The sequence below is a fragment of the Suillus discolor genome, assembly GCF_016758755.1.
Source record: "Suillus discolor strain FC423 chromosome Unknown F5147scaffold_3, whole genome shotgun sequence".
Taxonomy (NCBI): domain Eukaryota; kingdom Fungi; phylum Basidiomycota; class Agaricomycetes; order Boletales; family Suillaceae; genus Suillus; species Suillus discolor.
Window position 1 is genome coordinate 793,426 of NW_024541250.1, and position 23,388 is coordinate 816,813.

Consider the following 23,388-nt stretch of genomic DNA (forward strand, 5'->3'; position numbering starts at 1 on the left):
GAACCTAGTACTAGTTGCATTGAATACCGGCATGTCTTCTGTCCGCAGCGCTCGCGATGCCTTATCGCCATTCGGGTCCCAATTATGATGGAGCTGCATGAGCTTGAGTAGTTCGCCGAATATCTCCAGATGCTCCTCACGCTCTCACGGGTACGTTACAAGGTGGGGTATCAATATCACGTTGCACAATAAATCTGGATTTCGAAAAGGATCAGATGATTCGGATGCGCTTCACATTAATCGCCTATAGCCCCTTGTCTACAGATCATCTCAACCACTTGTAAATATAACAGTGCATCATCCACGACTATTGCATATGGCTTTTGTTATCGAAATACCACACCACACGCATCACATTATCGTGAATTGTCTGCAGTCTGCGAATTTCGACCGCCATACATCTCCCGTCGAGTCGCTAGGAGAGTTTTGGCATTCCGATCCAGAGTTGCTTGCAGTCTCGCAGCCTGTGAGAGAGAGGAAGGGATAAGAGAGTATCGTGAGATAAGACCTGTAAATACGCACTGCTGCATCTTCTGGTCGCAGAGCCCCTTTCGCCATGTTATGTTTTCCGAATTTAAGGCGTTTCATACGAGTGGTTTGTGATTTGCCAGAGGCATCCTGTTCCAGAAGGGCTTGACATTCCTCCTCTGTTGCCACATACCCTTGCAATAGTGAGAAAAACTTGTGTCGGAGGATGGTCTTGATTCTCTCCAGTGCCTGTGCGCTATACCACCCATCTCGTTCCTACCAATACATATGATCAATGAAAACCCATTCTCACATCATCAGCGACTCACGTCACAGACTTCCCGGAGGTCTTCATCATCTTCCACCATCTCCTTCAACATAGGGTCGTGAATATCGCATAATTGGAACGCGGCTGTCTCTTTAGTGACAGTTTTCCCGTCAAATATGTGTGATTTACTAGTGATCGTTTACATCGAGCCAGACACAGTGACAATTATGAAAGCTTACCGTCGATCGGCCTCAAACGACTCCTCTTGCTCGATGGACCTGCTGATGTATGTGGTACTTGACCTGCCCTCTTGCCGACGCGCTACCACGGAAGGCCGTGCCATGGGGTGGTTGGCATTCCGAAAATATATCCGTTGATATCTTCAGGCCTTGACAGTGAGTGTTCGCAAATAGCAATACGTACAAAACTCACATTCGGGCATCCAATTCTTTCCGAGGGTCATATTTAAATCGAACCATGGCATCTCGCCATGGTCCATCTGAGAACATATATCCGGCCAAAGGCATGATGACTTTCGAGCTGTAGTCGCTGGTTAGACTTTTGTGATCGCATGATGTAGTGCGTACTTGTGTATTTCTCTCAATTCTGCGGGCGAAAATTGGTTGTAAAGGGCAGCACGAGTCCACACAGGACGTTCATTCATGAACTTCTCAAATGAGCAAGCAATCAATCAAGAGGGATAAAGAGCAGCTCACTTCCAGTATTCGATTCAAAAGTTCACTATTAGCTTGAGTGCGCCCAGTTTCAACTGTTGGAGGAGGGCCCTCAGGAACCTATTGCAGAGAATCAGAAATTGCTGCAGAGGTATGAGAGGACAAGTCAAACATTGGGATCGCTGAAAGTGATCGTCACTGGCCCATGACCTTTCCATCGGCCCTTATTGATAAGCCTTTTGCGTTCTTCACCAGTTTCTTCATTGATGAGGGACGTCACAATCGAAGCAGGGTTTGCTTTGAAGCTGCTGGCTGGTCAGCAATTTAGAGTAGAACGAGCAGAATCACGTGCTTGTAGTTTTGCGGTACGTTTTGACGGCTGAACAGCGGAGGAGGGAATAAGCGCAAGTTACTGCGAGGTCCAGAAGTTTGCTCGCTTTGCTCTGCCAATGCTGGGTCTAGCTCGGGTGGGTGGATGGACGCTGGAATCACATAGTCCTCTTTTTCCTCCGGAATCGAATATTGTCGGATTGCATCGACTTCGGAATATGAGGTCTGCGGATCGACCGACTGAAACACTGCTTACCATCCATTCGATCCATTGCAAGGCGCAGCTGGGCCAAAGGATCATTCATGTCAGGCTGAAACTGATAATCCGCCATACCTCATAGTTGCAGACAGATTAGTGAGACACTTGTAAACGTGAGTTGGACTCACTGCGAAACCGTGCAGTCTTCGGGATAACACCCACCGCCTCTGCAGTGAACTCCCCAACACATTCTCCGTTTGGGTTCCTTCGTTTCCGTCTCACGACTTTCAATAGAATATTGTTGGTGCTGACTATGTCGCCCGGTATTGGGTGTGCAAATGGATTCCCTGGTCGTAGATTGAGCTCAAGAAGCGCCTCATTCTTGGCCGCGGTGCGTTTGAACGCGGTTTCTAGGCGTGAATGCCCTCCGAGATTACTCACCGCCAACGGAACCGATTCGGGTTTGACATAACCCGGATATTCGATAGAATAGAATGGTGTAGATGGCAGGGGTCTTTCTGGGGCTTCGGAACGTATCGTGCTGGAAGGTCCTGCCTCATCTGACATGACCGTGACGGCCAAAGGATTGACAATTGCAACACAAGGCACAGGCCAGCAAGTCGCTTATATCAGAGACTAGGAAGTACTATTAGGCACCTATTTTACGCTATAGTAGCCCATTTTAATCCCCTCCCGCCTTCTTGGACAGGCCCATAAGCTCCTGTATAGTATCCTGGCAAAAGGAATTCGGCGAGAGCGTAAACCTCCGAGAAGAATTTGCTCACCTGCGAAGTGAGGTCCACACCCGCCTTTTGTAACTCAGAGACAACTTTCTGCGCTGCTTCTCTAAACTCCGAGTTTGCAGCCAACTTCATCATCTGGAATGTCGAGGGTGGGGTGTTTGCGTCAATACCTGGAAGCAAAATGCATAAACATGTGTGAATGACTACACAATTGGCGGCTGACCCTGAGCCTTCATGAGTTCCGCAAAATCTCGGAGCGCCATCAAAGCATCTGGTTTATCCGCAAGTTTCCCGAATATTGAAGTGTTCTTGAATTGCGAAAGGAAGGTGTCTTCATTCTCTGAGGCTTGTAGTCGCGATGTGTAGGAGAATGTTCGCCGACAGCGGAGGAGTGCCAGTGAAGTCGGACGAACCGGTCGTCTTGCTGAAAGTAATGCTTGACGTATGTGGTTCATGATAGAAGGGTTGGTGGTTAAAACAACCGTGCGCGTGAGTACTGAGTACTGAGTGTCAGCCTGTACCAAAGTGACAGCCACAAACGCGTTTTGACGAACGCGGCCACCATCATGGATAACGACTACTTTTCCATCGATGCCATCCTAGCTGAAAATCAGGTCTGTGTGATGTACTTGATATTCTAATACTCAAGGTCTGGCCTAGAAAATACAATGCACCTTCAAAGTCGACATCCCTGACATGGGTCACCTCGCAGGTGGATCTGACCGTGATGTGCGCGTCTCAATTGCCCTTTTCACGCGTATCATCATTGTTCAAGCTATCTTAGATCAAATCATTGACGAAGGCTCCAATACCGATATGGCTAGCCTATATCATGTTGTTCTCGTGCGTCTAAGGCATATCCAGTAGGCACAAGAATAAACGGATCTTCAGTGACTGGGCTGACTTCACTATCCCTTCACCCTTTGGCACACGAGTAAGAAACGCGCTCAAGGCTGAGCCTCGAAGCGTAAAGCTATCCAACTTGGTTGGTGCAGGTGGACTATGGTACGGCTTTGGAAAGATGGTCATGGATATGTGAGTCTCGCCGTTGATTTCAGGGAGCATGTCTGACCGGCTATAAGTTTGAGCGAAGAGCAGGCAAATGGTATATCAGAAATGCTGACAAAGGTACATTGTCTGCATACGTTGTGCGATATTGTTAATAGTTGTTTCGTTCAGGCCTTCAAAGGGCGTCTGCTGGAGGTGATTGATCAAGCGCAGCATTTCGCGGCACTTGGCCCTGCAGGAGGAGGTGGACCTTCTACTGATACTGCACAGTCATTCAGAGAAGGGCTTGATGGTACAGAAAGGGAATGTCAGTACTGCCGAGAACTGTGGCTTGGACGCTTACTCACCGGTCTGTAGTGTTTGCGCTGGCTCAAGAAAGCGCAAAACGAATGAAACGTTGGCATGAAGGAAATGACAAGGCACGTCGATGAAGAGCTCTATAATTTGCTCTGCGTCGTGTATACCATAAATCGTTGATTATTGTTCTTTTTTGTCTGTACTCGTCTCCATACTAGTCGTCACATTCGCAGGAGGAACTTTGTTAAGCTCTTGCACAAACCTATATATTGACTCCAGTTTACTGTTCAACGCTCGACATTTGTATGCCCAACATGACGTACCATTTTACGCTCGCCCACAGAGCGAGCTGGATACCCATCAAAACGAAGAAGTGCGGATTGCCTTTCGTTAGGTACGCTGACCAAAGGAAGACGAAGAACAGGAGTGCAAATGCAGCATCGACAGCCAAAAGAAACGTTGGATGGAGAGATGAACCTGGTTTCAGAATGAAAGAGACGAACGAGAGCTCCTCTGAGTCTTCCATATTCTTTGAGTAGCGGAAGATGCAGTCGAGTCAGTCCGAAGTCTGTTTGAACTTTAGAGGTCGAGAGTGAAGTACTCTTCAAATTCTGTTTGGTCGGAGTTACGGTCTAGTGACCGTCACTACAAGCTTGTTGGCAACCTTCTAAGCTGAATTTCTAGCTTTACGGAATGCGTGTCCAAAAGTGCGCGGGCCCATCAGCGTTACGGCACTACTTGAAGGTCCCACGAGTTCGCGCGTCCCTAGGGAAAACTGCACTAAAACCAACTTTTCTGTGCCGAAGTTTCCGCTGGACTCAGCGTATCGATTTTAAAAGAAAAAGCCGACGGACTTTGTACTTTCGATGCATATGTCGGACTATCCATCTGTCGAGAATTTATATGTTTATGTGGATGTGTTGTAGAGTTATAGAAAAATGCTTGAACTCTATTACAGGACATCTAATAATTATAAGGACTGTTTGAAAATTCTGACTTTGTTCTGACTATTACAAGAGACTATAAGGTAAAACCCAGGAAAGGACAGTGACTGGTTCCACCATAGCAATAGTCGAGGAGGCGGGCAGGACTCAACTCCCCTGGCACTCAGTGATCAAGGGCAATCTATAGCTAAGGACTGTTGGACGAGATGACTATTACTCGGCTGCAGGTAATGACAGCGACTGGTTCCACCATAGAAATGATCGGGGAGGCGGGCCGGATTCAACTCTCAGTGATCAAGGGTCAAGGCTATCTATCCTGTGTTCAGAAATATCAGGCAAAGCCAACCGCGGGATTGGACCCCCACGTTGTTACCAGGAAAATGCGATTGCAGGTCCCCCACAGCGGCTGTGCGCCCGTTCTGGAACTTCTGACCACCGCCACATGATATCCGATTTACTGTCACTGCCTTGCTTGTGCAACGTGAACGTGCATCGGCGTACTTCACTTCCATCAGATGAAGAATTAGTGTCTGCTGATGGAATAGATCAGCAAGGCGAACCGAAAGAAAATGAATTAGTAATACATCGGTCAAACGTGCCCACCCATTCGAAATACTTGTGTGCCACAAAAGCGACGGATTCGGGTCGAGGTGTTTCATCGCCGCTCTCTTCTCCGTCGAACACGGGGACAGTTGGGGTTCGTAAGACGGGAAGCTTCAGTTGGTCAAGTTGTGAATCAAATAGAGCGAAACGCATAGGAGTTCTAAATGCCATTAAATGCTCGATTTATCGATGGACACTTCACTGCCATCCGACGCACTGTGATTCCGGGGAGAGGAAACTTGCCAACGCCAGCGCGTAGCTAACAAGCTGGAGATACGAGGCGATAGTGTGCCTTTACAACAACCGAATTTCCTAAAAACGTGATGCACACAGCAAGAGCGAATAATACATACGGGTTGTTTTCATTCATGGGCAAGAAGTATGCAGATAACTCGTGCAAAACAAGCAATGACGGAACAGAATCTAGAGTTGCTTTGGAATCAAGAGGTACAGGATCTGAGGCCTCGTGTGTTCTAAACGCGGATAATAACACAACCAGGTGATTTGGGGTTGGAGGGTAGCTGGGCAAATTGATCACATTACGCCCACACGCATACACAAAAAGGGACCAACAAGATGTCAACCTCGGAACTACTGCGACAAGTATTGCCTGTTCCAGAATTGGAAAGTAACCATTCGTCGTTATACTCTTGAAGGCTACGTATGAGAGCCTGTCGAGCAGAAGAAAGAAGTAAAGCCTTGGCACCCGTTGGAACTGACAGACACATGTGAATTGGAGCTGAAGGGTGATAATTCCCTTGTATTATGAGAGATTTATAGGGCGGCAGGTACGGATCAGACGTAGGGAACATTCGAGCCATTGTGATAACAACTCCTGTGCATGACAAGGGTTAAAACAAGCAGCACAGCAAGTCTGCCGGGCACGTGATGATCCCAGCGCCGCCATGAACATTCTTCGTAAGAACTTCCATTAAGCACCGCGTTGAAGCTCGAGGTGATCATGGGTCCCTGGAAGCTAAAGAATTCCAAGTACACAGTTCTGATTGTTCTTATATTCTCATATCCGTAGCTAGGTGGAGGATCTTTCGCACGTCATGTGCATGAGCGCTAATCCAGATTCCACATTACACAGCAACATATAAACTCACGATCAACTTGCGATTATGCAGGTTGCGCCTCCTCAACTTCCCTTCTTCAACTTCTACAACTGACACTCTCACATCCTGAACCATATTGGCATTAATGGCCAATATAGCAGCTCGGACAATCATAGGTGCAGCGCAGACAGCTGCTCAATTTGCTCCAGTGCCATGGCTCGCACCCGCTGCGGGCGTATTGGTCGCATTGATCAACATGCTCGCAACAGCAGAAGCTAATAAGTGTGTAATATCTTCGATGGTCCATAGATCCGAGTACTGAACAGCTTGTCGCAGAAATGGGATCGTTCTACTCCAAGATCGCTGCTTGAGTCTCATGTCTGTCATCAACAACGAGGGGCAGAATTTAACCCCGGATCATCAGGATAGGTTGTGTTCGGGTGCCCACCAGTTAGTGGTCTGACTTGACCTCCGATCAATTAACTGATCTGCTTATCAGCACCCTTCAAAGTATTCTGGACAGAATGGAGCCGTGGTGCTCCATGTCCAGGGTCAAGCTGTTCGTCAAACAAGACGAGCTGGCTGGTACCATCCAGCAATGTCACGCAGATATTTCAGATTGCTTGGTCAAACTACAGGTACAGAAGCGTGCTCTAGCAAAATTGTCCTAACACCTCTTCAGGTCGCCTCTCACATGTCCATTCATACATGGCAGACAAACTTTGAGTTGAGCCGTACACGAGACAAGGAAGACATCGTGCAGTATCTGGGCGACATCAGGAACCAGCAGGAGCTCATGCAAGTCGCACAGATGAAGCAGGCTGCAGATCTGAATCAGATCATGAAATTGATGCAAAGGGTCACTTCAACTCACTGCTAGACTAGTCCTGATGAACTCATCGTTATGCAGAATCTTCCGGGTCAGATTCCAACCACAGATCGTGGTCTGGAAAGCAACCTGTACCACATACAACATTCGTCTCAGTTACTTTTACCGAACATGAACCTTAAACGCAATGAAGTGAAACGCATCGGGCAATATGCTGTCAAGGGAACGGGATCAGCAGATATATGGGAAGGCCTCTATTTGAACGAGGAAAAGGTAGCCATCAAAATCCTACGGGCTGTTCACTGCGAGCCTCAAACGCTTCGGGTACATTATCACTCCCATCTACTCGAAATATCATCCTCACAGCATATTCTAGAGGTTCAAGAGAGAGGTGGAGATCTGGAAACGTGTGTGGGAAGCCGACCGCGGGGAGCATATCCTTCCTTTCTATGGTTTCTGTCAAAATGACGGGCCTTTCCCGTAAGCTCTTCTGCCTGAATGATTGCTCACTCCTCTTACCATGTCATTCGATCAGGTATGTCGTAAGTCCATGGATGGTCAATGGCACAGTGGACGAGTATATAAAAAAGTACCCCACCGTAGATCATTATGCTCTGGTATGTACAAGTCTTCTGAGAATGTTTGATATGATGTTGACTCGTTCCAGATTAAAGGCATTTGCGAGGGTGTGGATGTTCTGCACAGCATGACACCCCCGATCGTGCACGGTGACCTCAAAGCGGTGCGTAGCTTTTATCTACAATTTGAGGGCTTGACGTGATCGTGCTACTAGTCCAACATCGTTGTCGATGCCAGCGGGAACCCCCTGCTGGCCGATTTCGGCTTTGCCAAGGTAGCATCACATTCCAATAGTTGATTGACCACATCACTGATATGTGAAATCAGGTCCTGGAAGATGTCACGGGTGTAAATTTTACGATGTCTGCTGGGTACTGAGATCGATAATGCGATCACTTGCGATGTACTGACTCAATTTGATTCAGAGTTTCAAATTCCCAGAGATGGCTTGCGCCAGAGCTCTGCTGTGACGGCGGTATGCTTACCACCCAATCTGACATATTTGCATATGGCATGACTATACTCGAGGTAAGTTAAAATTTCATTCGAGAACAATTTACAAATCTCATGCTATTCTTAGGTTATGACCCATCAAGTACCATGGTACAACATCCGCCACACAACACATGTTATCATCAAACTTTCTAGGGGGGAGATGCCTCCACGTCCTAGTGATCCTGCGGCCACCGAGAGGGGTTTGGATGACCGTCTATGGGAGTTGGTCAAGGGCTGCTGGTCGGCCCCTGAGAGGAGACCTTCGACGAGAGATATCCTTACTTTCCTTGGATAACAACAAATCTTGCTATATTTCGCTACATCCATATTGCTGTCGTCCATGCTGTTGAATCGCATATCTCACTGTTCAATTTCCATCGTCTCAAGTAGAGCTGTAAGTGTAACGTCTCGCTTTCTCAGCTGCACCCTCCCATGTAATATTATCCAATACATCCCTAGCCAAATCCCGCGGCCTCCGCAGATATTGAAATGATCATTCTCGATGAAATCAGCATTGTAAGCGCAGCCAGCACTTGTGTAAGGCCATCTGCTTATGTCGGAAAATGGTAAGTGACCTTTACAATACCGCCGGCTTATAAATCTGGTCACATGCATCATGAGATGCCTTATAAGTCCCTTTTGAGGCCGGCGGAAGAAAATATACCCAACATGATCTTGCTCCGCAAGGTAACTGTCGCCGAATATTTTACGTAAACATCTCAGCGAGATGCACCCATTCGCATCCTATGTACTGCGAAGTTATTACCGTGCAACAGGATGGAACGAAGACAACTTGTACGCTAACTTGACCCGTTCTTCTAACGGTACGTTCTTCAGAACCTGTATTACTAGTCTGGGCTGAAGCACATACACTGGATAACTAGCTATACTGGACTTCAGCGTCCCTCGTGGGTTGCATCTGTCCATATCCAAAGCTCCTAATGGACTCTTCAACACCTCGTATTCCATGAACGCTATGCCGTCGCTCAACGGCTCAGTAGGCTACATATTTACATCCTGCAACCTCGACGTGAAGAGCTCCGGTAGTGTCCGTTTCAAGGACATGGTCGAGCGTTTCAAGGTGTACGACCAACCTCGTAGGCCAGAAGGAAAGGAGGAAGAATGGTTCGCTGGAGAGCGCGCTGACACACGTGGTAAGTCTTCCGAGTGGTGTCGTTTTGAAGTGTTGACGTGCAGGATTCAGACTATTTGCTCTATGGCCGATTGTACCTGCCTACTGGTAGACTCGATGCACTCTATTCCACGCGCTTATCCCCCACTCTACAGGCACTTGTCGCAGCCATATCAGATCCACGGTCCACTCTCTCTTCCGAGAAGCGGTCTCGAGGCGACAATGTCAGCAACGTCATGTTCAGCCTACAGCATGACATCGGAAAGTGGTGCTCTGAATATACGTACAGCGCAGAAGACGGGATGTTGGGTGTGCGCGTCTTGCATAACTTTGGTAGGCTCAGGAATCCAACAGAGCCTCCTGAGGATTTGGCCTCATCTCCTGGAACAAGACCTAAACGTGTTGACGAAGAAGAGGCAACCGGCGGCGGTCTGAAGGGCAGAGTTTCTGCTGGTGCAGAGTTCTACATCAGCGCAAAAGAGAGGAGTGCCGGAGGTAAGACAAATTGATCTAGTCATCCCCAGTCACTGATAATCCAATTCCAGTATCCACAGGAATTCGTTTCACAACTCTCCCCGATGCAACCCCGCCATCTTTCCAATCCCCTCAACCATCATCCTCACCACTCGCCCAATGCTCTCGGTCGCCCCCATCTCAACCACCGACGACTATCACCGCTCTTTTCAACCCGATGATGGGACATATATCCACGGCTTATGCTGCGCGTGTATCGCGTGACCTCTCAATGTGCTCTCGGTTCGATTTCAACGTCTACAGTTATGATAGCGAGTGGACGATGGGTGCTGAATGGTGGATGCGACGAGCTCCCTCGAAGCATGAAGATGAGCTCGAACCGTCACTTATTCCTCCAGAGCAACCACCGGTTCCTGTTCCACAGGCCGAGTCTCTTGATATTCCTTCCGATATCCATGGAGTGGTGAAGGCGAGGATCTCGACCAACAACGTGAGTTGTATTGTATTATGATATGCTGAGGTTGCTCATCGCTCACTGCAATTAGAATGTCTCATTGATGTGGGAGGGTCGCCTGAAGCAGATGCTGGTTAGCTTGGGTTTCGTGTCGGATCTCTCCAGTAGGTCAAAACCAATAAAGGCCATAGGACTAGAGTTATCATATTTCAGCGCTGGTTGATCTAGAGTCCCCTGCATGCACATATCTTAGACTGACAGGAACCATTGAGAGTTGAGCGCTCAGCACCAGTCAATAATTGCGTGTAAGGTATTGTACATACACCCGAGATCAGTACAGGTATGAGAACGGAGCAGCGAATCGTAGAGCGAAGAGCGTAGGAGGGTATGTAGTGATTATATGTGCAGACAGAGTTAGTTGCAGTTTTTATTATCCAACAGAATCGCGAAACAGAGAGGTCGACGTGCAACCAAGAAACCGGAAAGTACAATTGTCGATGAGCAAATATATATATACCACGTAGACCAGGGCAAGAGATGGAGCATTCGTAACATAATGGGCGGGGATGGTGGAAACATTTAGTCTTTTGCGACGGCGACACCTTGGGAACGGGGCATGCCTGGTATACCGCCAATCGTTCTTGCCAGCCGAGATAAGGCATCTCCAGTGATGACCGGTCGAGTGCTATGTGGGGCACGCTGCCCCGCCCCTCCAGGAGGTGTCGAGTGGTTCCGCACATGCGCGTGGACAAGCGGGCCTAGTGGCGAAGATGTACCAGAACGAATGGCTCGCTGATTTATCGCCGCCGTGCGGGGATGTGGAAAGGCGGGGCGGCCTTCTGTCTTCGATCGACCATGTGAGGGACTATATGTGCGCGCAGGAGAGGGGGTACCCGGGCTCAGCAACGATGGAGCGGAGTGGGAATCCGGGAGGCCTTTGGGCGCATGGATGGATCCAGCGAGGCCGTGGTCGCTGGAAGAAGAGCTGAGAGTCTTTTCTAGTATTTCTATCTCGGCAAGGGAGGGAGCATGGATAGACTGTGAAAGGCCTCCCCCCTTGGTTGCAGGTGGCTCTTCACCATCTACGATTAACGTTGATTTGGGTATCAAGTTGGAGTGTGCAGAACTTGCACACAGGCTGTCCCTTGCAACAACCGGCTTGGATGGGTGGAGCAAGGGCTTATCAGTATGCGTGATAGTTTCGGGTGCGACTACGGTGACGGGAGAGTCATGCGCATCTGCGGTGGCCGTGACAATGGTATCAGGTGTATCAGATAGGGGTGAGGAATCTGACGAGTCCTTGTTGATTTCGCCATCAACATCATTGCCTAAAGGTTCCATGTTATGCTCCTCTTCCTCATCTTCAGCATCATCTCCTTCCGTCTGAGGTTCTGGCAGCGGCTTCAGCGCATCTGTCAATATGGGTGATATCTTATCACTTATTTCATCTGCGCTGATATTGTTCCGAGTCGTCGTAACACCCCAATCATCAAGGTCGGGCAATGAGTCATCCTCGTCACCAGCCCAATCGATATGGCTTCCAGGAGTTGAAGGCCTATTTTCAGCCATTGCAACTGCCCTGACACGTTCGACCAATGCGTCAATATCGTGACGAATTTCAGCCTCGTGTACAGCTGCCGGATGGAGAGGGATTTCTTTATGTGGTGCGATAGATGATGAAGTAGAAGATGCTGCCCTTGGCTTCTGTGGACGTAGTGAAGTGGACGATGGTATACTTGGCTTAGTAGCACCGTTTACGGAAGGCTTGGCAGGTTGGTTGGTGTTAGTGCGTCGACGTCGGCTAGCATTATGACGACTTGGTGTGGAAGGCACGTTGTGCACAGAAACTGGAGCCGGAAAAACTGGAGCTACAGTCACAACTGGAACACCGCGAGAAGTACGCGTTTTAGGCTTTGGAGTACGGTCAGCTGGACTAGGAACAGATTTTTCCGATGTTGCACTAGTAGCTTCCGACTGGGAAAAACCCTTACGAGCTGGTGAAGGCTCGGCCTTAGGCGTGGACACGTCTGGGAGGGAACCGTGGCTCTCCGAGGGCTCTGTGTGTGAAAGCTTGCTGCTGCCTCTGGTTACTGGGCTGTTTGGAGGGCGACCACCACCCCTTCCACTACCACCACGAGCACCTCTGCCCCTCCCTGAACCGCGAAAAGTAGATCCTGTCTCTCCACCTCGCAGCTTATTCCAATCTCGCGGCCGAGATTGGGGCTGGGTAGAAGGGTTTGCACTGGTTGGGGGTGTTCGGCTGGTGGGGCTCGCCATGAACCGTCTTCGATAAACAACGATTTGGCGATGAAGACTTTATGGGTTAGCTAGCCTGTTATATGGTCTAAGCAGCGTTCAGCAGCTGAATGAAAGCGACAAACGCCGACAAATGGATCTTGCTCGGGTTGATTTGGAGGAAGGGTACGCCCAGTCAGATTTTATACAGAGCAGCAGATAGATTGCAATATACGGTCAGCCAACAAAAAGGGCTTGCAAGGGCGTTATGGAGCTAGGCTCTGGATTTAGTATTAGTGTTGAACCAAACACTGCAAAGCAACAAACCTGCTCGAGCTCAGCGGCGACCCTGACAGTGACTTATCATCTGTAATAATCATGTCCAAGGCATCACAACCAGAACTTAAAAAGGTAGACTTCTATTCAAGTCCTGCCTTTGCATGCTAAATGACTTGATACAGTTTATGGACAAGAAGTTGTTCGTCCATCTGCAGGGTGGCCGCAAAGTCAGCGGTGTTCTGCGTGGCTACGACCTCTTTCTGAACCTCGTCATCGACGATGCTCTGGAAGAGTCGACCCCGGCTCAGAAACATCCCATTGGAACTGTGGTACGCCCCCAAATGCTACTTGCGGGCAACATCTTATTCCCATCTTTGCAGGTTATTCGTGGTAACAGTGTGACATCGATGGAAATTCTCGAAGCTATCCGTCAGTAGTAACACCCGTTTGTCGCCGATGCATCGTAGATTGTGCACGAGAAAATCGACCGTCCAGCAACACGGAGTGAATAGTATAATTATGTATGTCCGTGGTTGGTTGAGATACAGCAATTTATAACGCGAGGATTTCCCATGTACAGTGTGGGTTATGCCTGAAGAGCGCAAGATGGTCAAAGCGCGTATAATACTGATATCAGCATGTACAAGTACTGAGATATGAAGTGATGTACTTATACTAGCTTAGATCTGTGAGGAAACTTGTAATTCCTAGAAAGGAAGTTAGTACATTTTTCGTCGGAGTCACTTCAAGCGAATTTGCGCACTGCAGGCATTTGCAAGAGGCTTCGGATACTTCTGGCCAGTCCTGGCGCCAGACTAATTACTGTTCCATGCGGAGACAGCTTTCCAAAGTCTGCTTTTCCGCTACAACCCAAGTTCATTCCCTACGTCGACTTGTTCATACATCTGCTCGCTGCTCCTCCGCTATAACCCTTCCGCTTCAAATAGTGCACGATGCATATTCCGGCCCAAGCACAACTGCTGCTTCACAAAAGAATTCCAAGGACATAATCCAAAAGGAAAAGCTTTCTGCTCTTATGGAGGTCCTCTCGTGTGAGACACGGAGTTATGCCAGAGTATGGTTATGCTATGTCGATTTCATGAACTACGTGGAATGCGACGATCTTCCTCTGGAAGTCCATCAAGCAGTTCTTCGACGTTGCGTCCCGGGCGCGTATACCTTGAGAGCATGGACAGCGCGTCGCATGCAAGCAGGCCAAGCTTCTCGCACCCCTCACCATTTTGAGGCCCGTCTCAAGACCGTCATGCGTAATATCCGAGCAACAGGCGCAGATGCCACTCTTGACGATTACCATGTCGTTCTGCATCAGTTCGCCGCTGTGGGTTACTATACCGGTGCAATGCAGGTACTCACAGAACTCACGCACGTCTGCAAACTGGACCCTGAAGCGAAAACCTTCGGCCTATGCCTCAAAGCAATCGCACACCGTTTGTCTCTGCCAATATATAAGGCACAGCGCGAGGACGTGCTTGCTGATGCGAGCAAGCTTTGCCGGAAGCTGCTCAAGGAAATGTCAGCTCGGGATATGCCTTTAACATCTTTCAACCTTGACTTGGTGATACGTATCTTGAAGGAAGTGTTAGATCAGGAGGGTTTCCTTCAGCTCATGAAGCTGGGCTATGGTATAGACCTGGATTATCCAGACCACCCTCCATTACAAGGCTCCAGCATGTTGTCACCTTTTTCCACCGCCGCTCTCAACACCACCCTTGACATGCTCGGTCGCCTCGGCAATGTAGCCAAACTCGTCCAAACTTTCGAGGTCCTCACCCAGCCCCTTCCACCACAAGCCAGCCAGCACTATTCACAAGAGTTCGATGATGAGGATGACTTTGGAATCGCAAACCCCGCGTCGACCGAGCCACACCTAACACCCCACGCCCGGCCTAATACTACTTCGTACAATATCTTACTGAAGCACATCTCGCGCGCAGGCCATGCCACCTTTGCGCGACATTACCTCTACCAAGCTGTGCGCCTGGATCGTTCGGTCGACCGTCTTTTACGGAGTCAGCTGTATCGTGATCCCCATGGCACGCTTGCACCACACTTCAGCCTTAACCGGGGCACCATAATACCTGTTTTTGGAGAGGCTAACAGAGACAAGAATATAGAGTTGATGCGATGGGTTGGATGGGTTACGAGACAGACCATACGGAGGAAGAAAAACGATATCGCGTGGTACTCTGAGCTACGCGACAGCCTCCCTCCTCCTCCATCTCCCTCAGAACCAACTTCCTGTAGTTCTTCCAGCTCCTCTCCACCAGACGTCTCGACAGCTCTAGATGTCGACCTCGACACTCCTTCCACGGCCCCAGAATTCCACCCACGGGAGAAAATATTCGATATAAACCTCCACCTGAACATCCTCCAGAAAAATCTAGACGAACTCGTGACGTGGTATGAGAACCACTATGAAGTCGCGTTCAGTCGGGTGACGCAACGGGCGAAGGAGCGACTTGGCAGACGGGTTTGGGCTGGGAAGAATATTTATTTGCTCAGCAAGAATGCTCGGGTAATTGTGCCAAGGAATGCATGGATGAGGATCGTGAACTTCAAGCAAGGAAAGACGGGTCTTTCGGGAGATTATGGTGGTCGAATTATGCGGAACGGATGGGTTGCAGGATATAAAGGTTTCAGAGCACCCAGGCCCCAGCCCCTGCAGTTTTGTAGGTGTTTTTATGGGATGACCTCTTAATGTGACTAATTGTATGTCTTTAGTCGACCCGTCATCAATGAGCTGATTTGACCAAGTGCCTGTCCGGTGTCGTCACCGTCTGGTCATCTATACCACCTTTTGCACAACATTCTCAGGGTACTAAATTCACGCGGTTTCACTGCAACTTGGATAGCGGTGATACACGTGGGTTGATTGCAGGTGGAGGTATCATACATGTTGAGATATAGGGCAGAGTCCAAGAAGACAACAATGTGATGCAAAACGTGAGAATGCGGTTTCGACTACAAAAGTTTTTTGTGGTCTGCAGCTCGATCATCGAGGACTTTCTCCATCGCCTCCAGCCATAAGCGTATGTTAGTTTGAAATCGCGAGTTGAGATTGCTGGTGGTCGATGATGTACCAATGCCAATGTACCTCGCAAGTGCAAGAACGGGCAAACGCCGAAGGGCACGTCCTGAAAGTTGCTGCGCCTGTGGGAGTTCCTGAGCCATGGACACTAGAGAGAATGGTTGGACCTACTCTGCATTTATCAGCAAGAGCCAGTAAAGTAGATGCAAGGTTTTCTGGTGAATAAGGCAGTATAGTACCACTTGCGCTAGAGTGATTCCACTTGCTGCTTTCAATGTACAGCGCTCGTTCAAGCGTCGGTACTGTCTAAGAGGTACCATCAGCAAGAAGATCGATAACGAGATCAGGTTCATGGTCAGCTCACTGTCTCCTGTAGTATTCCTTTTTTGATGAATTCGCACAGGGAGCTACGAAGAATCTCATATATAGCTTCGCGTGGAGGTAAGTCGATGTATTGGATGATATCTGCTCGATCAACGAAGGCCGAATCTTCGAGAGGTAATCAGACATTCCGTATGCATGGTCCTCCCGCATCCTTACCTATGGCTTTTGCGAGGTTACTCGTGGACATCACTAGGACGTTCTTCTGATACCTGAGCTTGTCCAGTTGTGTGAGGAGAGCATTGACCACCTATACACTTCGTAAGGAACACACATCATGAGACACTTTCAGACGTACCCTCAAGCCGTCTGATGGTTCCGTGCCTGCCATGGCGCCAGCTCTGGCTGCGGTAAGGGATTCTACTTCATCTAGAGCGCTATAAGTGGGTAACACAACAATCTATACGCGTGCCAGATTTACCTATCAGCACAACCACGAAGCAGTCTTCATCTTCCACCATTTCCATGATGTTGCTGAACAGACGCTGTACAAGTTTTCCTGACTCCGAGAACCAACGGGAAAACAGGGAGTGAGAGTTGATCTCTAGGAGGCGTGACTGAGAGTATCTGTTTGTTACGAGGAATGTGAAGTTCGTGAAGTAGACGGAGAGCGCATATATTGGACTTACCGATGAGATAATCGTATGGATAATTTTTGAGCTAGTGCCCGACATAACGACGTCTTGCCTGTCCCTGGAGGACCATGTAACAGGACCACACGGTTCCATGTCACCAGGTTAACTGAAATAGGGTCAGCATACATCACGGTCACGCCTGATTGCCTCACCCACAGTCGACATCAGCATCACTCAGAACAAAAGTTGCGTGAATATAATCAAGTAGTTTCAGCTTGATGTTATCCGCATATATCAAGCCATCCCACAATCCCTCCCATGCCTTGCATGGGAGTTCGCACACGCTCGCAGCGAGCACGTTCTCCTCACCATCTCTGCCTGGTGTTCCATTAGCATACTCTTCGACTGCATCGGCTTCGTGTGGCTGGTAAGCGTGAATTTCCAGTGACACCTCTTTGAGGCGTAATAACTTTAATGGACATGGTGATTCTGATATTGCGATTCGTTCCACCGATGAAGCAAGGGTCGGGTCTCCTTCCCATCCATTGAGGATGGATGGGAGCGTGATGGGATCGTAGTTCTTGGTAATAAAGTCTCGGACGAGACCTTGAATAATATCTACGCGTCGTCTAGACTTTGTCGAGAGTCGGACTTCGACTATACATGCATCGCGATCAGATGTTTGATGTAATTTTACTTGTAACTGAGACTTACCGTGCACGGTCCATATTACATCTGATTTGCTCTTATCCATGTCTGAGTGCGATGTCGATATCGCGTCCTTACTACTGTCGATCACCATTTTTGAGGTTGAGGTTGGTGACATTCTAAGGATGATGATGGTAGACGCGATGGTAGACTCGGAACAAACAACGCGTCAACAACGATCGCACATTCACGTGACCTACTTATCAGTGGTTGCTGTCGACATCACTAGTACTGGCAATTCCATCATTCGGCCAAGATGGCAGAATCGGCTGGCGTATACTGTCCGCTGCCTAGTGAACAAGATAATGTAGAGCAGGCCAAAGGAGATCCTGCTCTCGACTCGTCGACTTTCATTCCACCGGCTCCACTGATGTCACCCAGCATTATCATAGAATTCTGCGACCGAGTACGCGGCAGTGCTTGTTGTGACAGCTTACTGTGATTGATGTATCATCTGTTATCCAGTGTCGATGGTAAGGGGGACGAGTACTGCTAACTTTCAATTTCATTCATTGTTTGTAGGCTCCATCGAGCGACCTGGGTTTCCACAGAGCTATTCCTTACATTTCCGCCTCCAGTCTTGAAGGCGATATCAATCATTCCTCTGAACTCTGAGGAAACTGGAGGTAGTTTTAGGGTCTGGCTTAACCTCGAAGGTAGTCCCCCTCAATTGATGTGGGACAGGAAGATCGAGGGTGGTTTTCCTGAACTGAAAGGTTTGGTTAGTTCGACTTGTTCCAGTCGATGCGATGAAATCTAATTGATGCCCTATCAGAAGCAGCGTATACGCGACTACGTACAACCTGGAAAATCTTTAGGTCATTCTGATAAAAAGAGCGAATGACGTGTCCAAGTGCCTTGGTCAAGCCCTGTTAGAAATTATTCGAAGCAGATTGTGAATAAAAAAACGTTGCCTACTACGTCACGATAAGAGCATGTATGATACTTATAGTGAGAATCGGTTTTGTTGCATAAGTGTCCGTCGCGAGAAGTGCTTCACTTTGTTCTCCGCCACACCCGCGAACTCGGACGGTAGTAAACCTTTGGGACTTGCTAACCTCGATTAAATTCGCGCCCATCGCGTTTTCTTTTCCTCTCAAACAATCATGAGCACCGAGAGGCTCGAAAAACTCATTAATCAATGCAAAAGCAACGGTTGGTAGTATCCCCTGGGAACAACCATCAGAACTCACAGTGTCCACAGACGTTGACCAAAAGGTTGATGCCGTTACAAAACTGCAGGCAGAGTTCGAGTCAGGCATAGAAGTACGTGTCGGTTACCTGGTCAATGAACCGAGCCTCGTTAACTGGTTGTATTTAGATCACAGAACCAGAACCAGTCATCTCTACCCTCAAAGCATGTCTTCGTATCTCAAATCAACATCTAACAACCGCCACGCTCTCTGCCCTTCCTCCTCTATTCCCCTTGATCGTTTCGCGCAACAATGTCGTCCCAAACGCAAACGCGCGCCCATTATCAGCATCATCCTCCACGTCGTCTACTCCCGGAACGTCCCATGACTTGATGGTTCTCCGCCAGATTATGAATGCATTTCTTCCCGCTCCTGGCGTCATCGAGCGTCTCGGTGATACCCGCGAAAAGGCTCGTGATAAGGCGCGTGAAACACTGGTTATCCTCGGCGGACTGGCATTCAGGGCTCCATCTGGTTCAAAGATGAAGGATGGCAAGGGGGGTCCAGAAACGCCACTTACAATATTCGAACGTTTCCTCAGAGATAGCGGCTTTGGAAGCAAGGTTGCCAGAGTCCGAGAACAAGTAAGTGGGACCTTCTGAGCTGGTGTGACGACTTCTCACTCTCTACCGTAGTCATTACTAGTCCTCGTGCACATCCGCCGAACCCACCATCTTTTTCCTGTTCGACCATACGTCTCATTACTAGTAGACACGTTGGAAGACACGGATGGTAATGTTCGCGCATGCGCATCGCCTTCCGTTATTGAGCTCTTCACTGGGCCGGGCGTGACGGACGCTGCTCGCTCAGACCTCAAGAAAGAGCTGACAAAGAAGGGGGTACGCAAAGCGATGGTTGAGAATATTCAGTCACAGCTCATGCATTCCAGTCGTGCTGCTGGGACAAGCACGCCCCAGGGCGAGGGTTCCGTGGGCAGTGGAGAGCCAAAGAAGGAGTACATTCCTCCAAGCATGATGCTGCAACAGAGTCGCCGTCCAACGGTTGGCGCGGCATCTGGAGCTACGCCCGGTATCACGAGGGCAGTAAGTCAAGGAAATGTGAGAGAGATTCCGAGGCCACCAAGTCGAGCTGCAGTTGTCTCTCCGCCCTTGTCGTCACAACCGTCAAGCGAAGCAGCTAGCACGGTTGAACCTGCTTTTGTATGTTCTGCCACCTCGCCTCGCAGAGATTTATCTAAGCAACAATTATAGGTTGCATCTAGTCGAGATCTGGAAAACGAATTTCTAGCATTTGCAAAATCATTCGAGGTACTGTCAACACCCTTGAATACTTGGCCAGCCTTCTTAACTTGCGACATAGGGGAAGGAAACAGAACACAACTGGGCTGCCCGCGAACGCGCCATTCAACGTGTCCGCGGTATGCTCTCCGGAAATATCCATACAAGATATCCCGATGTATTCTTTCAATGCCTGAAAGACGGATTCATGCAATCTTCCATAAAAACAGTAAGCATTTCAAACTTATCAAAAACGTCTTACACACAACTCTCCTTTGTTTCAGCTCGTCAGTTTACGGACAACGGTTTCTGCAAACACCTGTTCCCTTTATTCCGAGCTTGCCATTGCGTTGGGTCAAGGGATCGACCCGTTCTGTGAAATGTTGTACACGAATTTGCTCCGAATGGCAGGATTTACCAAGAAAATTACTGCTCAACAGTCCCAGCGATCGCTCTCCGTTATAATGGAGCATGCTTCAGCACATCCTCGGGTTCTTCTTTCCCTCTTTTGGAACACTCTCCAAGAAAAGACGGTGCAATCTCGAACATTCGTAGTATCCCACATCACCCACTATATCCAGCTACATGGGACACGGGCAAGATCGCATATAGAAGCTAATGGTGGTGTGGAGATCCTCGAGAAGTCCTTGAAGAAAGCGTTGGCTGATCCCAATCCTGCTGTCAAGGAAATAGCCCGCAATGCGTTTTGGGCATTCAACAGTGTCTGGCATGACAGGGCAGCTGGAATTCTTGAGTCTCTCGACCCCACAGCACGCAAGCAGCTGGAGAAGGCATGCCCAGACCCTGAAGTTATTGCCAGTCTTCCTTCCACCACACCAAACACACCAAATGTAAAGAAGAGCAGCGTTGCAGCTGCGATTGCTGCCAGTCGTGCCAAGGCCAAAGCCATTGCAACTGCGCCCCCTACCCTAAGACATCAAGCGACGTCCTCATCACACGCAACACGCGCAACATCACCTACAGCACGGAGAGTTGTGTCGCCAATAAGCCCTACGGCTAAACTCTCGAATGGGCGCAGCTCGCCATCGCCAGCTTCGAGGTCTTCGCTGTCCCCTCGTTCATCCCTTTCCCCCCTTACGCCATCGAAACCACGTGTCCTGGGTGGTACTATGCCTCGTTCCGTAAGCTCTGGCGCGGTCCTGACGTCACATTCACGTTCCTCCACCGATTCATCGGTGTCATCCAGCCCCGAAACAAATCGACGTCGAGGATCTTCTCCCCTTGTCCCACCCATATCTCCTAGCCGTTTATCTACCATCCGTAAAACTGTGCAGCCGAATCTTTCGGATTCCTATCACAACTCACCAACCCCTCGGTATCATGCACCTCCGGTTCCAGTTCCAGTCCCAGCTCGCCAGTCAACTGTAATGCCCGATATTAACGATGACCAGACGCTCTTACTGGCAACCATTATACCCATACCTGATGACTGTGATTCTGAGATGGACGATGAGTCTGTCAATCTCATGTCTTTCTCGACTCCCTACAAGGTGTATCCTCCGGCACCCAGTCAACAACGCTCATTCTCTCCCCGCTCCGATCGTTCAACGCCTTATACTAGTTCTGATATATTGTCAAATGGAAAACCTTCAGAGACAGCACTTGTTGAAGACGCTCTTATAGCTCGAGCAGAGCAAGCACAGAGTGCTGCGGAACGATTGCTCGAGCTGAACGACCCGGATGGTGAGGATAACCAACACTCCACAATTCCTCCGTCGCTACTCCTTGGACGTAGCGGATCTGCGACGCCAAAATCCAAAGCGCAAAATGCACCAGCGATAATACGAAGCCTGGCTCCTCCTCCTGTGACTCCGGACAACCGAACCGCAGCTATCTTCCGCCAGGCAGCGTTATTCAAGAATAGTCCCGCAAACATCAAAGCTGTAGACAACCTTGTGAAGCCAGTTCAAGACCAAGTACATGAGACTAGTTGGTGGTTGAAACGCACGTCCAGTGAGTTGTCATTAGTTACAAATCCTTGCTGTTTTCTGATTTTGGTTTTATGCACGCAGCCCTCGGACATGCCACACCCCTCAAAGCAACTGCATTTGAAGATCGAGTACAAGAACTCAACGACTATATTACCGCACTGGAGAGCGATCAAACTGACATTCGGGTTCTCCAAAAGTTAGCGTTGTTGTGCAGCAGCAATCCTATACCTTCCGCAACGACATCTCCCCTGAGTCCAGGACTGGGACTTCCTTCCACTGTTTCGCCTTTCCTTGGCATCAGTCGCTCTCTTCCTCCATTGATACCTGACATATGGACCAAGGAAAAGAGCTTTGAACGGCTATTCAATGCTCTGATTAAGTTTCTTGATCCTTTAAGGGTGCGCTAGTTTACTTTGTGTTGGTGCCATTGATTACTCATTTGCCGTATTTGAATAGGATGCAGAGCAACTTGAATACGGCCTGATAGTGCTCTGGGAATTGCTAAGCTGCCAAGCACCATTTGTGGAAGGTCGGGAAGCCGACATATTCGCGACTTTGTTTACTGTGCGGTACTGTAATGCTGTTGATGTAAATCCTATCCCTTGCTGGTGTACTCTATGCTCACGACAGTTCCAGGTTCTTGAAGCAACTAAAACAATCCGTGATGCCCTCGCAACACGGATCGAACCTGTTTATGGTCTAACTACGATGCACGGCAGCCTGCGTGCGTTTCTAGCCGAACCTTCGTCGGATATGAGTGCCAAACACGCATCCCATGCTTTTGGACTAATCGCTATGGGTAAATTCGTCATGCGCTTGCCCGCTGAAGTTCTTGAGGAGGAGCTTCCGCGCTTAAAATCTACCTTAATGGCAGCGCTAAACGACACTACTCTTGTCATTCGCGAAGCCGCGTACGCTACTATCATAGCTGCGCAGCTCGTGCTCCGAGACGAGACTCATCTCTTCGCGTTGCTCGACGGGCTCGATGATAACAAGAAGAACCTGCTCACGTATTACTTCGATAAGCACAATGCGAGGGACCTTGGCGTAGATGGCAACGGCGTTGGAATAACGAAACTAGAGGGTCAGATGGGGAGGTTGGACAAGTTGATGAATACCCCGCAGAGAGAGAAAGGCCGTGCATCAGAGTGAATGCTCATTGCTCACGGTATTCCATGATATGCTTATGTTCACCAACTAATATGGATGTTTCAGAGCTATCA

General features: G+C 49.0%; 12 protein-coding genes across 12 annotated transcripts; 6 read left to right on the forward strand and 6 right to left on the reverse strand.

The window, feature by feature from the left end:
• Window positions 1-65: 65 nt before the first annotated feature.
• On the reverse strand, window positions 66-2,541 carry F5147DRAFT_667554 (RNA polymerase III transcription factor IIIC subunit-domain-containing protein). The gene is made up of 11 exons (XM_041435266.1): window positions 2,128-2,541; window positions 1,997-2,074; window positions 1,763-1,949; window positions 1,583-1,715; window positions 1,453-1,530; window positions 1,324-1,403; window positions 1,169-1,276; window positions 976-1,116; window positions 798-924; window positions 523-744; window positions 66-464 (listed from the first exon to the last, which is right to left on the reverse strand). Exons 1-11 carry the CDS (start codon window positions 2,504-2,506, stop codon window positions 357-359), a joined length of 1,641 nt encoding a protein of 546 aa, XP_041299049.1. The 5' UTR covers window positions 2,507-2,541; the 3' UTR covers window positions 66-356.
• Window positions 2,496-3,202, reverse strand: F5147DRAFT_667556 (uncharacterized protein). The gene is made up of 3 exons (XM_041435267.1): window positions 2,906-3,202; window positions 2,725-2,852; window positions 2,496-2,672 (listed from the first exon to the last, which is right to left on the reverse strand). The coding sequence occupies exons 1-3, from the start codon at window positions 3,135-3,137 to the stop codon at window positions 2,622-2,624; spliced, it is 411 nt and encodes a 136-aa protein (XP_041299050.1). The 5' UTR covers window positions 3,138-3,202; the 3' UTR covers window positions 2,496-2,621.
• F5147DRAFT_667558 (uncharacterized protein) lies at window positions 3,203-4,331 on the forward strand. The gene is made up of 7 exons (XM_041435268.1): window positions 3,203-3,296; window positions 3,343-3,411; window positions 3,467-3,525; window positions 3,574-3,717; window positions 3,765-3,810; window positions 3,862-3,997; window positions 4,048-4,331. Exons 1-7 carry the CDS (start codon window positions 3,249-3,251, stop codon window positions 4,119-4,121), a joined length of 576 nt encoding a protein of 191 aa, XP_041299051.1. The 5' UTR covers window positions 3,203-3,248; the 3' UTR covers window positions 4,122-4,331.
• F5147DRAFT_667566 (uncharacterized protein) lies at window positions 3,695-4,913 on the reverse strand. The gene is made up of 4 exons (XM_041435269.1): window positions 4,311-4,913; window positions 4,038-4,249; window positions 3,765-3,975; window positions 3,695-3,717 (listed from the first exon to the last, which is right to left on the reverse strand). Exons 1-2 carry the CDS (start codon window positions 4,511-4,513, stop codon window positions 4,168-4,170), a joined length of 285 nt encoding a protein of 94 aa, XP_041299052.1. The 5' UTR covers window positions 4,514-4,913; the 3' UTR covers window positions 3,695-3,717; window positions 3,765-3,975; window positions 4,038-4,167.
• Window positions 4,914-4,963: 50 nt separating this feature from the next.
• On the reverse strand, window positions 4,964-6,375 carry F5147DRAFT_667568 (uncharacterized protein). The gene is made up of 5 exons (XM_041435270.1): window positions 6,108-6,375; window positions 5,888-6,055; window positions 5,752-5,826; window positions 5,516-5,694; window positions 4,964-5,464 (listed from the first exon to the last, which is right to left on the reverse strand). Exons 1-5 carry the CDS (start codon window positions 6,353-6,355, stop codon window positions 5,301-5,303), a joined length of 834 nt encoding a protein of 277 aa, XP_041299053.1. The 5' UTR covers window positions 6,356-6,375; the 3' UTR covers window positions 4,964-5,300.
• F5147DRAFT_667572 (kinase-like domain-containing protein) lies at window positions 6,376-8,986 on the forward strand. Its single transcript, XM_041435271.1, has 13 exons — window positions 6,376-6,568; window positions 6,628-6,874; window positions 6,929-7,042; window positions 7,092-7,230; window positions 7,275-7,451; window positions 7,503-7,745; window positions 7,798-7,901; window positions 7,957-8,038; window positions 8,089-8,163; window positions 8,215-8,274; window positions 8,328-8,371; window positions 8,426-8,528; window positions 8,581-8,986. Exons 2-13 carry the CDS (start codon window positions 6,738-6,740, stop codon window positions 8,788-8,790), a joined length of 1,488 nt encoding a protein of 495 aa, XP_041299054.1. The 5' UTR covers window positions 6,376-6,568; window positions 6,628-6,737; the 3' UTR covers window positions 8,791-8,986.
• Window positions 8,987-9,165: 179 nt separating this feature from the next.
• On the forward strand, window positions 9,166-10,816 carry F5147DRAFT_667578 (uncharacterized protein). The gene is made up of 5 exons (XM_041435272.1): window positions 9,166-9,319; window positions 9,380-9,649; window positions 9,700-10,122; window positions 10,173-10,591; window positions 10,647-10,816. Exons 1-5 carry the CDS (start codon window positions 9,223-9,225, stop codon window positions 10,776-10,778), a joined length of 1,341 nt encoding a protein of 446 aa, XP_041299055.1. The 5' UTR covers window positions 9,166-9,222; the 3' UTR covers window positions 10,779-10,816.
• Window positions 10,817-13,065, reverse strand: F5147DRAFT_667581 (uncharacterized protein). Its single transcript, XM_041435273.1, has 2 exons — window positions 12,937-13,065; window positions 10,817-12,887 (listed from the first exon to the last, which is right to left on the reverse strand). The coding sequence occupies exon 2, from the start codon at window positions 12,830-12,832 to the stop codon at window positions 11,135-11,137; it is 1,698 nt and encodes a 565-aa protein (XP_041299056.1). The 5' UTR covers window positions 12,833-12,887; window positions 12,937-13,065; the 3' UTR covers window positions 10,817-11,134.
• A 103-nt stretch (window positions 13,066-13,168) lies between these two features.
• Window positions 13,169-15,834, forward strand: F5147DRAFT_648046 (uncharacterized protein; the record flags this gene model as incomplete). Its single annotated transcript, XM_041433254.1, has 6 exons — window positions 13,169-13,201; window positions 13,252-13,398; window positions 13,450-13,498; window positions 13,650-13,678; window positions 13,749-15,759; window positions 15,812-15,834. 6 exons carry the CDS (start codon window positions 13,169-13,171, stop codon window positions 15,832-15,834), a joined length of 2,292 nt encoding a protein of 763 aa, XP_041299057.1.
• Window positions 15,835-16,051: 217 nt separating this feature from the next.
• On the reverse strand, window positions 16,052-17,828 carry F5147DRAFT_565234 (P-loop containing nucleoside triphosphate hydrolase protein; the record flags this gene model as incomplete). Its single annotated transcript, XM_041430749.1, has 9 exons — window positions 16,052-16,240; window positions 16,290-16,424; window positions 16,483-16,607; window positions 16,659-16,749; window positions 16,798-16,868; window positions 16,921-17,066; window positions 17,129-17,240; window positions 17,291-17,731; window positions 17,789-17,828. The coding sequence occupies 9 exons, from the start codon at window positions 17,826-17,828 to the stop codon at window positions 16,052-16,054; spliced, it is 1,350 nt and encodes a 449-aa protein (XP_041299058.1).
• A 168-nt stretch (window positions 17,829-17,996) lies between these two features.
• F5147DRAFT_667589 (Rdx family-domain-containing protein) lies at window positions 17,997-18,754 on the forward strand. The gene is made up of 4 exons (XM_041435274.1): window positions 17,997-18,188; window positions 18,248-18,255; window positions 18,305-18,503; window positions 18,558-18,754. Exons 1-4 carry the CDS (start codon window positions 18,039-18,041, stop codon window positions 18,624-18,626), a joined length of 426 nt encoding a protein of 141 aa, XP_041299059.1. The 5' UTR covers window positions 17,997-18,038; the 3' UTR covers window positions 18,627-18,754.
• A 17-nt stretch (window positions 18,755-18,771) lies between these two features.
• On the forward strand, window positions 18,772-23,373 carry F5147DRAFT_193382 (clasp N terminal-domain-containing protein). Its single transcript, XM_041428497.1, has 10 exons — window positions 18,772-18,937; window positions 18,987-19,048; window positions 19,104-19,559; window positions 19,611-20,135; window positions 20,187-20,243; window positions 20,296-20,442; window positions 20,498-22,187; window positions 22,247-22,563; window positions 22,622-22,753; window positions 22,802-23,373. The coding sequence occupies exons 1-10, from the start codon at window positions 18,889-18,891 to the stop codon at window positions 23,315-23,317; spliced, it is 3,951 nt and encodes a 1,316-aa protein (XP_041299060.1). The 5' UTR covers window positions 18,772-18,888; the 3' UTR covers window positions 23,318-23,373.
• Window positions 23,374-23,388: the final 15 nt, after the last annotated feature.

Excerpts from the sequence above, each read along its gene's own strand:
- F5147DRAFT_193382 (XM_041428497.1), top strand. The coding sequence starts at position 18,889 with ATGAGCACCGAGAGGCTCGAAAAACTCATTAATCAATGCAAAAGCAAC. Across the intron at positions 20,136-20,186 it reads GCACGGTTGAACCTGCTTTT|GTTGCATCTAGTCGAGATCT; the intron begins GTATGTTCTGCC and ends CAACAATTATAG. Across the intron at positions 22,564-22,621 it reads AGTTTCTTGATCCTTTAAGG|GATGCAGAGCAACTTGAATA; the intron begins GTGCGCTAGTTT and ends GTATTTGAATAG.
- F5147DRAFT_667568 (XM_041435270.1), bottom strand. The coding sequence starts at position 6,355 with ATGGCTCGAATGTTCCCTACGTCTGATCCGTACCTGCCGCCCTATAAA. Across the intron at positions 6,056-6,107 it reads AGTTCCGAGGTTGACATCTT|CTACCCTCCAACCCCAAATC; the intron begins GTTGGTCCCTTT and ends CAATTTGCCCAG. Across the intron at positions 5,695-5,751 it reads TTCCTCTCCCCGGAATCACA|AACTCCTATGCGTTTCGCTC; the intron begins GTGCGTCGGATG and ends AATGGCATTTAG.
- F5147DRAFT_667581 (XM_041435273.1), bottom strand. The coding sequence starts at position 12,832 with ATGGCGAGCCCCACCAGCCGAACACCCCCAACCAGTGCAAACCCTTCT.
- F5147DRAFT_667566 (XM_041435269.1), bottom strand. The coding sequence starts at position 4,513 with ATGGAAGACTCAGAGGAGCTCTCGTTCGTCTCTTTCATTCTGAAACCA. Across the intron at positions 4,250-4,310 it reads CTGTGGGCGAGCGTAAAATG|GTTTGTGCAAGAGCTTAACA; the intron begins GTACGTCATGTT and ends GTCAATATATAG.
- F5147DRAFT_667554 (XM_041435266.1), bottom strand. The coding sequence starts at position 2,506 with ATGTCAGATGAGGCAGGACCTTCCAGCACGATACGTTCCGAAGCCCCA. Across the intron at positions 1,950-1,996 it reads TGCAATGGATCGAATGGATG|TCGATGCAATCCGACAATAT; the intron begins GTAAGCAGTGTT and ends CATATTCCGAAG. Across the intron at positions 1,716-1,762 it reads AACGTACCGCAAAACTACAA|CTTCAAAGCAAACCCTGCTT; the intron begins GCACGTGATTCT and ends ACCAGCCAGCAG.
- F5147DRAFT_667578 (XM_041435272.1), top strand. The coding sequence starts at position 9,223 with ATGCACCCATTCGCATCCTATGTACTGCGAAGTTATTACCGTGCAACA. Across the intron at positions 9,650-9,699 it reads AGAGCGCGCTGACACACGTG|ACTATTTGCTCTATGGCCGA; the intron begins GTAAGTCTTCCG and ends TGCAGGATTCAG. Across the intron at positions 10,592-10,646 it reads CGAGGATCTCGACCAACAAC|AATGTCTCATTGATGTGGGA; the intron begins GTGAGTTGTATT and ends CACTGCAATTAG.
- F5147DRAFT_667572 (XM_041435271.1), top strand. The coding sequence starts at position 6,738 with ATGGCCAATATAGCAGCTCGGACAATCATAGGTGCAGCGCAGACAGCT. Across the intron at positions 8,039-8,088 it reads CCGTAGATCATTATGCTCTG|ATTAAAGGCATTTGCGAGGG; the intron begins GTATGTACAAGT and ends GACTCGTTCCAG. Across the intron at positions 8,529-8,580 it reads ATGGCATGACTATACTCGAG|GTTATGACCCATCAAGTACC; the intron begins GTAAGTTAAAAT and ends TGCTATTCTTAG.
- F5147DRAFT_667558 (XM_041435268.1), top strand. The coding sequence starts at position 3,249 with ATGGATAACGACTACTTTTCCATCGATGCCATCCTAGCTGAAAATCAG. Across the intron at positions 3,297-3,342 it reads CCATCCTAGCTGAAAATCAG|AAAATACAATGCACCTTCAA; the intron begins GTCTGTGTGATG and ends GGTCTGGCCTAG. Across the intron at positions 3,811-3,861 it reads TATCAGAAATGCTGACAAAG|GCCTTCAAAGGGCGTCTGCT; the intron begins GTACATTGTCTG and ends TGTTTCGTTCAG.
- F5147DRAFT_667589 (XM_041435274.1), top strand. The coding sequence starts at position 18,039 with ATGGCAGAATCGGCTGGCGTATACTGTCCGCTGCCTAGTGAACAAGAT. Across the intron at positions 18,504-18,557 it reads TTCCTGAACTGAAAGGTTTG|AAGCAGCGTATACGCGACTA; the intron begins GTTAGTTCGACT and ends ATGCCCTATCAG.
- F5147DRAFT_667556 (XM_041435267.1), bottom strand. The coding sequence starts at position 3,137 with ATGAACCACATACGTCAAGCATTACTTTCAGCAAGACGACCGGTTCGT. Across the intron at positions 2,853-2,905 it reads GGAACTCATGAAGGCTCAGG|GTATTGACGCAAACACCCCA; the intron begins GTCAGCCGCCAA and ends TTTTGCTTCCAG. Across the intron at positions 2,673-2,724 it reads GTGTGGACCTCACTTCGCAG|GATACTATACAGGAGCTTAT; the intron begins GTGAGCAAATTC and ends TCCTTTTGCCAG.